This window comes from Clarias gariepinus, chromosome 21, assembly GCF_024256425.1.
Source record: "Clarias gariepinus isolate MV-2021 ecotype Netherlands chromosome 21, CGAR_prim_01v2, whole genome shotgun sequence".
In the NCBI taxonomy this organism is placed as follows: Eukaryota; Metazoa; Chordata; class Actinopteri; order Siluriformes; family Clariidae; genus Clarias; species Clarias gariepinus.
The window spans coordinates 25,599,764-25,611,714 of NC_071120.1; the positions used below are offsets into that span (position 1 = coordinate 25,599,764).

At 41.4% G+C, this 11,951-nt stretch overlaps 1 protein-coding gene across 1 annotated transcript; it reads right to left on the bottom strand.

Annotated features, from left to right (window-relative positions):
* Positions 1-2,408: 2,408 nt before the first annotated feature.
* Positions 2,409-8,241, bottom strand: hscb (HscB mitochondrial iron-sulfur cluster cochaperone). The gene is made up of 6 exons (XM_053481319.1): positions 7,758-8,241; positions 6,108-6,204; positions 4,201-4,290; positions 3,139-3,283; positions 2,774-2,821; positions 2,409-2,640 (listed from the first exon to the last, which is right to left on the bottom strand). Exons 1-6 carry the CDS (start codon positions 8,003-8,005, stop codon positions 2,546-2,548), a joined length of 723 nt encoding a protein of 240 aa, XP_053337294.1. The 5' UTR covers positions 8,006-8,241; the 3' UTR covers positions 2,409-2,545.
* Between the last annotated feature and the right edge of the window lie 3,710 nt (positions 8,242-11,951).

Consider the following 11,951-nt stretch of genomic DNA (forward strand, 5'->3'; position numbering starts at 1 on the left):
GTGCTTTTTATTTAATTACACATCTTATTTGTTTGTTGTTGTTGTTGTTGTTATAAAAAGGGGGAAAATTTTTTTCAAAGATGGTGCTGTGTGTAAATAAAGTCTTACTGCGTCATTTCCAGGTGACTTGGTTCCCTCTACAGTTTGACCGAGGTATTTAAATACACACATAGTATATACTCGTGCTTTTTTTCCCCTCTCTCTTTCTTTCTCTTACACACACACACAAAAAAAATCATAAATCCTTGAATTGCTAAGTGGATTTCTACATAATTTAGTTTATCCCTTACCCTAAGCGACGCTACAAACTGGTGCAATAAAACAATTTGGCTGAGGCTGTATCTAATAAGGGTGCAATGTTTTACTGTGTGTCCGGAGTAATGACACAATCGAGCAGAAACTTGCTCCAATTACGGCCTAATGAATCAGTTCGCATTACAGTGTAATAAGACGCATTAATCACAGCGCGCAAAGCGGGAACTCTCCAGCCAAAGCTTTTTTTTTTGTATACATTATTGATCTTTTGCAATCTCAAGACTAACATGACATCAATCAGAACACTGGACAGCAGAAGCACCGTTAACCGATATTAGAGGTGTATTTCAGAGGCAAAAACAAAAAGATGACGTACCAGATCACCTGTCACGCAGATAAAACAGTGACCTAACAAATCACTCACTCATCACCTATACCGCTTTAAACTTTAGTGTTCCGGGAGCCTGGAAACTTAGATTTCAGGAAACTTTAAAGCACAAGGTGAGGTACACCCTGGACGGGGTGCCAATCCATCACAGGATTAAATTTTCAGAAATTTGATTAATCCTCACATGGTTAACTCAGACGCTGTACAAATATGTGATTCCTTCTGGATTTGGTGGCGGTTGCTAGTGGAATAAGTTGCATGAGCGTATTCAGTGCTTCTGTTGCAAATGAAACTAAGCTATGGGATACGCTGTGTTTATTTTACGCTCCATAAAATGATGAGCAGGTAACCTTAACTAATACTCTCAATTCAACAAGCTTTCTAATGAACAGCCAAGTAACTGTTTTGTGGTTTAATCCCAAATTGTATAAAATGAAAAGCTAGTGCACTTGTTCCCTACACTTAGAGAGAGGGATTTGGGATTTAGCCTCCGCTAGAAGCTAATGAAGCTAGAAGCTCGTTAGTCATGAAACTCAACACGGAGACGATTCAGAACAAAACAAGTAGATACTAAGAGGACAAGGTGATGCTTCCATGACTGGGTTCTGACACTGGAATCCAGTAAGTAACATCCTTTTTACCATCCAGAAGTGGGCGGGATCATGGTGGGCAAGAGTCATGTTCATATTAATACGCTTGTGATGTAAGTCACAGCTCGTTCACAGGGACTTGTACAGCAAATACTTTACAGGATAAAGTTCTGTAAGAAAAGAATTTAAAAAGATATTTGTTATTATTAATAAATACATTATTTAATATTTGTAGGAGGTAAAGATGGAAGACTACCTTGCACTATCTACGCCAACCTGACAAAGATTAGTTTATCAATTTATACTCCGCTTCAAATCATACAGCTGCTCTCATATTCCACAATATAACCTTTTAAAATTATATTGCTTACACTTTATTTTTCAGATGGAATTTTTTTTTTTTTTTTGCAAATTAATTTACAGATTTATTTTTTTATTTTTTTATGCCAGATTGTCCGTGCACCTCCAGGGTCCAGGTTCAAGTGCAGTCTTTGGTCTGTGTGATGAGAGTTTGCATGTTCTCCCAGTGTTCGATGGGTTTCCTCCGGGTACTCCTGTTTCCTTCCACAATCCAAAGACATGCAGATTAGACTAACTGGTGTTTCCAAATTGCCCATAGTGTGTGTGTGAGCGCAAGATGGTACCCTGCAATGGATTGGCACCCTGTCCCTGGCGTACCACAGCTCTGGATATAAGTGGTACTGCGTAGTTCCAAAGGTTATTATTGTTTTGTTTTTTTTGTAAATTTTCATTTGTCGTGTAATAATATATTAAATTTGGCTCAAGGACTTCCAGCACAGGTACAAATTTTTTTTCAAAATAAACAAATTTACTTTTAGAAAGTGAGCGTATCTTAAATCCAGGTAATATTTTCTACAATTTCTCTGATAAGTAACAAAAGATTACTAGGCCTACTTCTAGAGAAATTTTAACTGAATTTCAGGTTTCTATTAGCAGAAAATTTCACTTGGTAATCGTGTTTCTTAAAAGAAGAAAAAATATCAAAGTTTACACCTATAATATTCTCAAAATCTGTTTAGAAATAGGTTTAATAATCTTCTACTTAGTAACAAGTTGCCTTTAATATTTGTGATTTTTCAGTATTTGTATGGATTTGATCAAAATTCTCACAGTGATGAGTTGTTTCTCCTTAAACTAGGACTAAATGTTCACACTGATTTTAAAAATACATTTTAATTCATCACATATTTACACTCAAAACCATTTCACATCTCGAAGGAACAGATAATTTAAAACTGCAGCATGTATAAGGACAGTGTTTTAACAGTCCGTCTCCTCCTCTCCCTCCACGTCACATGTTCTCCCTTAGTTTCTCCTTCACCTTCTCTTCCAGATTAGCGAAGTATTTCATTCGGCCCAGGATCTCTCTGGCTGACCGCAGGTCTCCTGAAACAGATTGGGGTTAGGACATGAAAAATAAATATTATTTTCAAAAAGTGACTGGTTTCTCCGAAGAGTCAAGGAAACACTTCCCTCGAGTAAAGATGAAGAGAAAGAGGGGAAAAAAACAGGAGCGTACCTTTGTTTAGTGCCGCATTTATCTGTTCATTCAGGGTTTTCAGTGTCTCTGGAGGAGGACAGAAAAGATTACATGTATTTACGGCATAATGATTTTCTCGCTTAAACTGGTGGAAATAAGAATGCTGCGGCTTTTTTTAAGCTGTCTTGTCAAAAAAACATTTAAAAAGGAGCACGCTGGGCACGAATGAATAACCAAAACTGATAAGGATAGAAGCATTTAAAAAAAAGAAAGAAGTTTAGCCTTGAGCATTTCTATAAAGCGTGCACGAGAAGTCAAATAAACAAGGCCTGCGTGTGGGCGCAGAGATGTTCGCTGCGTCTAATTTCTTATGTATTTATTTATTTAAATCCTGCTGTGCTCACCTTGTACTTCCTGGCCTACAGTATTGACCTCGTCGACACTCTGGGTTCCTGCCAGCTTCTCGTTGACCTCCATGACCTTTAACAGCAACGCTGGATCTGCTACGGAGTCCGTGCCTGATTCCAGCTCGACTCCTCGTAACTGCATCTGCATTCCAGCACCATCATCATTCATTATAAAGTACGACAAATGTCTTTAGACAGAACAAACTGACTTTAATACCACAATGATGCAGAATTCTTCAGTCCCATCTTTAATGCAAATCACATCGTTAACATTAAATGATGAGTCTCTATAATAACGGCTTATCAGCTGTGACTTCAGCCATGTCGCACAATCTAGGACTAATGACTAAAGAAACAGGTTAACGGAGGAAAAAGGATAGTGAGGTTTTCTGCAAGTTTATTTAAAGGTCATGGAAGGAGTCTCCAGTGTCTAAGCGGAGTGCTTTAAGGGGATGACTTTGCCTTTTGTTTTATTGAGAGAGACAAACACTGCCTAAGATCTGTGCAATCTTAAACTTCAACAAGATGTAAATATGGTCGGTATTGACATGAAAGGATATGCTGAGTGTGAACATAAAAAGCTAACAAAATTAAATGTTAAACATGACTGGCGATTTTTGTACGATTCATTTTGTGATCGAATTCTCAAACAAATTTTTTTTTTTTATGCATTTCTGCAGGAAGATACATTTGAGGTTTTGCAAAAACACCAATCAGCCTTAACAGTAAAACCACCAGTAAAAGTTTTGGGTTCTTCTTGTACCACTCCCAGGCTCCTTGGGGCATGTGTGCTGAGTTGGAGGGTACTGGGCAGTGGTGTACTGGGTGTTCTGGTGCCTTTCTATTGTTACCAGCGTTGACATTTTTGTGGTGTGCTACATTGGTTTTTCTGCAGGATTGGACCCAACAGGCCGGGAATGTGTGAGCCACAGGTTCCCATAATCCTGTCATGAGTTTACTGCTATATACTTGCTAATGAGTGTTATTCGATTCACCTGGCAGAAATGTTATGGCTGCTTTGGTGGATCTAAGAAAAAAAGAAAATAAAATTCTTCGTACCAAATAGACGCTCCGTGTGACCGGTTTCTGTAGAGTCCTGTAGGCCCTGTTTACCAAGGCCGATTGCTCTTCGGAATATTTCTGTTCCGTCTGAAACACAAAAAAAAAAAAAACATTGAAATTAATGAACTACGCCTCGTTGTGTTAAAGAATTCTGACAAGCACCCGGTTAAAAATAGCTCGTCAGGCGAACGCACGGTGTCAGAAGGAAATTGCTCCTTTTGTAAGTTCACAAAAGCGGGGGAAAAAAGTAATCTAAAACTCTCACATTTTGCTCAAAGCTAGTCATTCTCAACTATCACACGGCTTCAGAACAATCCCAAAGCACACAGCTGCTCTCTTGAATCACGAGTCCTCGGCCGCGTCGATAATTGGATTTTTCTTCATCTTTCTCAGGTGTCTCTGTGTTGGGGGTAACGGCGAAGGGACCGGGAGTTCGTCAGCTCTCTCTGGGGCGAGGACGAGGCGAGAGGGAAATAGCGTGTAGAATAAACAAGAGGGAAATGGAGAAGGAGGTGTAGAACCGTTTTAGCCGCTGGAGGTTTGTACAATCAGTGGCACCACGTGGAGCTTTGTGGTGCGCACACCTTACTGAAATTTTATGAAGGATCAAAATGCCCCAAAACCTTTTAAGTCATGAGTGTTTAATCTTTCAGGAAGAGTAAGAGGATCTTTAATTATCCTTTAAAAAAAAGGGGGGGGGGGGCTTATAAACCACATGAGGTGGTCAAACGAATGGCACTGGAAGCCATTAAACGATTTGGGAATGGACCAGTGAGAAGTCTTTCTCGGGATTTTCACACAGAATGGGGAAAAAAAACATAACAAAGGTCTACTGGTACAAACACTTGGTTGTTAAGAGACTCAAGGTTTTAGAAATTTGAATAACTGCTTTTTACAACTTTAAGTAGAGTTGGGTGATTTTTTTTATTAATCTTTTTTATCGATTCAGAACCAAATAAACTTTCTAAAATTGACGAAGTCCTTAAAAAGTATACAGTGGAACCTCGGCATACAAACGGCCGCCAAACGCCGGTGTGTACATCCGGGAGCCATTCAAAACTTGTGGAAAGCTGAGCAAAGCGAGTTTTCATTTTGAAAAATGAAATTTTTTTTTGCATTTTGTGCAAGATTTAGTGAAAACATACCGTGGGTATAAAGAATGTTAGCAAGAACAAGTGGGAGCCACTTTCAGTTTGTCTTTTAAAGCAGCCGTGCCAAGAGGAATCATACATTAATGTTCAGTGAGGTTTAATGTCTATTAAATAGTTTCCAAAAGTCTTTTAGAACACACGTCAAATCTAAAGCTGGGGACGTCTTGGGGACATGGAAACTGAATCTACAGTGGAGAAACAGGGTCATGAAAGTTTTCCGTTTTAAAGAGGGGAAAAAAATAGCAGGATAAGCATGGCACCAACCTTCCCTGTATCAACACCTTAGGCTGGTGGTGGTGGTGGCACAGTGTGGGGAACGTATCCTCTGGGACATTTTTACCACATGTCACAAACTAGTTAGAGTGTCATTAATGACATGGACAGGACCATGGACACCTGAATTCAATAGTTCAACTTCAGGGTGTGGTGACATTAGAGATTTCACTGCGTGAACGTACAGCTGGGGTTTCAAATATCTTGTAGAATAAATACTAGGAGAAACTAAGGCCTTTGAGAGAGAGAAAAAGACACATTCCAGTCAGGATTAGTAATAATTGTAAAGAATCCTCATTAATAAAGCAATCAGGGTGTACAAACATAAAAACAGAAAAATTAAATTGTGCCAAGACTTGCTTCTGGAAAAAAAGTGCCGTGTTCAGACTTGACTGTAATTCCCTAAAGCAGCAGCAGAGGGCAGGTTTTTTTTTTTCCTCTTGGGTTCAGTGATATGATCCTCTATAAAAAGTTAATTACCTGTGATTTCTGGGTGAAGTTGTCAGGATGCAGAGATCTCTGAAGCTCGATGTATTTTCCCTGAAGCTTCTGAGTGTCCAGGGAAAACGTTTGATCACTAGAGGAAAAAAAGAGAAAAAAAAAGAATATACAGAACAGGTGAGGAAATGTGATTAGTCTTGTATATATATTTTAGCAGTTCAGTGCATTAAGAATTAGAGTATTAAGAGTAGCTCAGATGGTGGGATGATGAAAATGTCACCCTAGTGTAAAAAAGAAAAGCTAACGGTGATATTTAATACATACATTCTTTATATGTTCGAATACATTATTGTCTTCATAGTAACAGATTACAAAAGGACTTGTACAGCAGGTGCTTTGGCCCACGTAGTCTAACGAATACTAAACAGATTTTGGAAAAAAAAAAAATATCCGTTTGGCATGTTTTTGTAAGGAGTCTCCAGTTTCACGACACTGGAACGGCCCTTAGGTATTCCACCATGGGGAAAGTCTAGCAAGGTCAAGCAAATTTAGACGTACACCTAACATGATGCTAACAATATGCTGTTTTTTTTTTTTTGGTGTCAAAACAAGAAACATGAGTATACTATATGACTATAAATGGATAAAAACTCATGTTGTTCTTCACTGAATACAAATGCGTAAGTGCTTATGTGTAACCTCTGGTGTATAAAAGGAACAAAACACTGTAGTAAATGCTGTCGAACATCCTGACATTTGATTAGATTTACCTTTTCTTAGTGGAAATGAAAAGTTCAAATGAATAATGCATGTATGTATTTATTTAATGCACTCAAGACTTTTTTTTAACATTATGATGAACAAGTCTGTGGATTTTTCTATCATGTTAACTTTTAAACACTGAAGATCTGATACGTAGGTTGAGCATAAAGTCTTGGCTATAGGTACGAACATTATGAGGGATGTTCAAGTAAATCCAGGACTTAGGAGTGAGGTAATGTTTAGTCTTTTGGCAGGTCCCATTGACGGGTCTCCACGGCAGACCATCCGATTTGCACACAACGTGACACAGATTTTACACCAGATGACCTTCCTCACTTTTATCCGGCCTTGGGACCAGCACTGCATCCAATTTAACCCGTAGCGGGCAGGAAAAAACCCACTGAGCCACCGATGATGAAATTTCTTGTGAATGAAGCTGTAAAACAGGCGACTGACATTTACAGAAGCACAGTATGGTGATGAGACTCGTCGTCGCAGTAAAACATTTAAACGGTGCTAATGTTTTTTTTTTAAGAAACACGGATGTCTGTGACTGACGATCCCGAAGCAGTCGAGAACATTCAGCGAGTGGAACGCCTGATCTGAGTGGACGCATATGTCTGTGGGAACTGTGCACACAATCATTCACCAAAACCATTTAGGAACTTGCATCCCCCCGTACAGTCCTGACCTTGTTTCAGGACATTTACACATGTTTAAGGAGTTCCTGGGAGGCCAGCGTTAAAGACATGAAGCATCATGGCGCCAGCGTACTGACAGTGATGGTATCTAAGAACTAGTGAAACGCATTATTGTAGCAGGAGATTATATAGAGAAATAAAGGGAGTGTGCATGTGTTCCTGGTTGCATGCATTTTCTAGTTTTAATCAGGACAGGGTCATGACGTAATCATTCTCTTAAACTTACCAGTTTAAAATCTCAAAATAAGTGGCTTGTTCATGAGGAGGCTGTATGCTGTTACAGGAGGAGCAGAAGAACAGCTGAGCAGAGGAACCACAACACCAGCACTTCCTCACGGATGAACCCGAACACACACACCGGCTCAGGCTAAGGGACTGCGGTTTCCCAGGGGCTCGACACGACACCACGGCCCTGCAGATGTTCGGGACACATCTGGATGCTGCACACATCATCGCCACGCGCACACACTGCATCCTAACCCTCAGAAGTCAACAACTCACAAACACGTTACAGAATGTTCAGCTTTCCGGAAGACGTCACAGTCTGACATCACTTCCGCCATGTGTTACCTTGGTAACGTAAACAACTTCCCAGGCGAAGTGATAAACTCATTGTTTACTTGTTCCCTACACCCTTTAAACCGAGTATTTTACTCCCGGTGGCTGTTTAGAATTGTGTTTATCGTGACTAAACACTCTGCACGAGCTACAAGTAACGCAAGTTACTTATTTCGACTCGACGCCACTTCCGGGTTTGGTAGTGCGCATGCGTCCTTAGATGAGGAAGTGTTCGTGCTATGCATTTCAAAATAAAAGACATAAAAAAAAAAAACTTTAAACAATACGACAAAAAGCCCTTCAAATGAGTATGTGTTTTCAAATAACTGTCAGGAAATGCAGTGATGTGACCTAAAGCATGTCTATATAATAAATAGAGGCACTAAATTGCTGTAAGTCTAATACAAAACATATTTGTACCAACTAAATTATAAATCCATAACAAATCTAAAATAACATCCATCTTGTTTTGGTAATTTTTGAATGACATGATCTTTTATCCCTGGCTAATTAACGAACCACTTACGGTCCATTTCAAACCGAGGTCCGATTTCGGTCAACTCTGCGTTCTCATGGTGGGTTTTCCTGTAGACATGGTGCCTGTAATATGTAAAATAACAGAAATGTGTATTTTTTTCAGTCACTGATCAGAAAGAATTTTTTGCAATACTAGAAATATAGCTACATAACTCCAAGCAGCAATTATGGGGGCCAAGCACTTTTGGCCCTACCTCTTGTTTAGAGAGGAAGACCAGAAAACATCAGCACTTGTTGGAAGAAGATGTGCTAAATTTGGGGGGCAAGCCTCGCAAAAAATAACAACTAAAAGTTGCAATTTCAGTATTAGTTACAAGTTGCAGAATTCCAAATTGTTTCTGGACAAGCCTATAAATCTCTTGTATTCGGAAAAAAGCAGCTTCTAGAAGAACAAGCTTTCTTACAATAAAAAAAAAAATATAAAACTCCTGCACCTTTCACGAAAATCAAGATTATGACTTTGAGGTCGAGTTATACAATGTGAAATAGAGCTCCACCTAGAGGCACATTTAGCCAAAACGTTTTGATGTTCTCATTAGGGTCCTGGTCTTTTAATTAAGTAAACATCGCTAATTGCTGTTCAGCTCTGCTGAAATTCACCTTGACCTTCTGTCGGGTGTCTCATTTTCGTGTTTATAAACAGTTCCATATAGCAAAAGCCAGATTGGTTTTACATTGCTGTCGCCCACATTTTGTGATATCTGGACAAACTTTTTCCCCAAACTGTTTCCACAAAGTTGAGAGCATGAATTTGTCCAAAATGTCTTATGGTGTTGGGTATGCTGAAGCATTAAGAGTTCCTTTCACTGCAGGGAAGGGGCTGAGACCAACTCCTGAAAAACATCCCCACATTAGTTCCAACATGACTGCGCACCAGTGCACAAAGCAACGAGCATAAAGACATGGATAAGCGAGTTCGTTGTAGAAGAACTTGACTTGACCGTAGTTCCGTACATGAAGTAAAGTGTATTTTTGCCTGAGGAATAAAGTAATAGTACCTTTTCCTTTTTTAATCCATTGTATTATGACATAAAAGGCACAGTTTTTCTTTCCTCTTTAATTAATGTACTTTTACTGTGTTCCTATTATTGATTTATGTATTGAGTTCTTAACCGGATGTTTTTTTAAACATGATTTTATTCATAAAGGCAAAAGCTTATTTATATTTCTGAAAAGCTAAGTTAAATTTCACCTACCACACCCAGGCCTGATAGCTGCCAGACTTGAATTAAGAAATCACTTAAAAAGAATGTGTCTGACGTGAAGCACGCTAAATTATCTTTTTTGTTAAAAACTATCTAAAGAAATTGAACAACAGATGAGAAACAATGTAATTGACATGCATCCGTCTGCAAGGGTTAAAAACCCATTTTTAAGGCTTCGGGACTCCCATGAACCACGGTAAGAGCTTTTTTCCAGAAATGGAGAAAAAAATGGAGAAACTGGAAAAAACAACTTAATTATCCCCAAGACTTTTGGGCAAATATTCTGAGTGATGAGACAAACATTTAACCTTTTGAAAAGTGTGTGTCTCGTTACATCTGGGATAAAACTAACAGAATATCATGTAAAGAACATCATACCAACATACCATGTAGTGTAACGGTCTGAGGCTTTGCAGCTTCTGTCACGAACTAACCGGAATGATCAGAAGACTTAGCACTTAGCGGTTAGCCCTTTGTAGCGTGGATGGTAAACCCAAACGCGGAAGCACGCGAGTAGGCAGGATAGCCACGCGATTTAGTCTGAGGACTCTCACGAAAGGGGAGCAAGGGAAAAACACAAATTTAACCCGCGTCCTATAAACACACACTCGAATCAGAAAGTAGACCCAAGAAAAGTGAGTACTCACAAAATGGCAGACAGGCGATCTGAACCAGCATCGGGCGAACTCAATGACTGAGTGATGTGAAGCGCCATCTTGTCTCCTTTTATGCTTCCTGTTTTAGCGACCGTTCTACTTCCGGGTCCTAGTGCCGGTCGCAAAACGGGTGTGTGTGACAGTACCCCCCTGTCCAGGACCGACTCCCGACGGTCCTGGGGTGGAGGATACCCGGCGACGGTAGTCCCTGATAAGTTCTGGGTCGAGAATAAACCGGGCCGGAATCCAAGATCGCTCCTCTGGGCCGTAGCCTTCCCAGTCTACCAGGTATTGGGTGCCTCGGCCCCTAGGGCGCGAATCGAGGATCCGACGTACGGTGTAAGCAGGACCACCGTCAATGATTCGGGGAGGAGGAGCAGGGGGGGAGGGTGTAACCATGGGAGAAGTGGTGAAGGGTTTCAGCTGTGACATGTGAAAAACCGGATGGATTCGGAGCGCCGCAGGCAGCTGGAGCCGGTAGGTGACAGGGTTGATGCGGAGTGTGATGCGGTATGGGCCGATGAATCTGGGTGACAGTTTCTTTGATTCTGTGCGGAGATGCAAATTCTTTGTTGACAGCCATACCTTGTCACCTACATTATACATTCGTCCCGGTGGGTGCCGACGGCGATGTTGTGTGGCGTAGCGGTGGTTGGCCCTTTGGATGGCTTGATTGGCCTGTCTCCACAGCCGCCGACACCTGCGAACCAACTGTTGGGCCGACGGTACGTCAACCTCCGGTTCTTGATGTTCGAACATCGAAGGCTGGAAACCGTGGCATACCTCAAATGGACTGAGATTTGTGGCTGAAGAAACATGGAGGTTGTGAGATAGCTCAGCCCATAAGAGATAGCGGGCCCAGGAGCGCTGACGATCGGCAACAAAACATCTGAGATAGCGCTCCAGTTGTTGGTTGGTCCGCTCCGTCTGACCATTAGTCTGAGGGTGGTATCCAGATGACAGACTGCAGGTGGAATTGATCAGACGGCAGAAGGCCTTCCAGAACCGGGCAGTGAACTGGGGCCCCCTGTCCGAGACGATGTCTTTAGGGAACCCATGCAAACGGACTACGTGCTCTAGAATCAGCTCGGCAGTCTCTTTAGCTGACGGGAGTCCGGGGAGAGCCACCAGGTGCACAGCTTTGGAGAACCGATCCACGATGGTCATAATGGTCGTCTTTTCTTCTGAAGCCGGCAGGCCCGTGATGAAGTCGACGGCAATGTGCGTCCAGGGTCGGCGAGGAACCGGTAGTGGCTGGAGCTCACCAGGTGTCGGCTGGTTGGTGGTCTTGGCCCTGGCGCACACTGGGCACGCCTGAACGAACTCTTCGATGTCCTGGGTCATGGCGGGCCACCAGAAGGCGCGTTGGACGAACTGGAGGGTACGTCTGGTGCCGGGATGTCCAGAAATGGGTGATGAGTGGCCCCACTCCATGACATCGCTCCTGACCGCTTGAGGCACGTA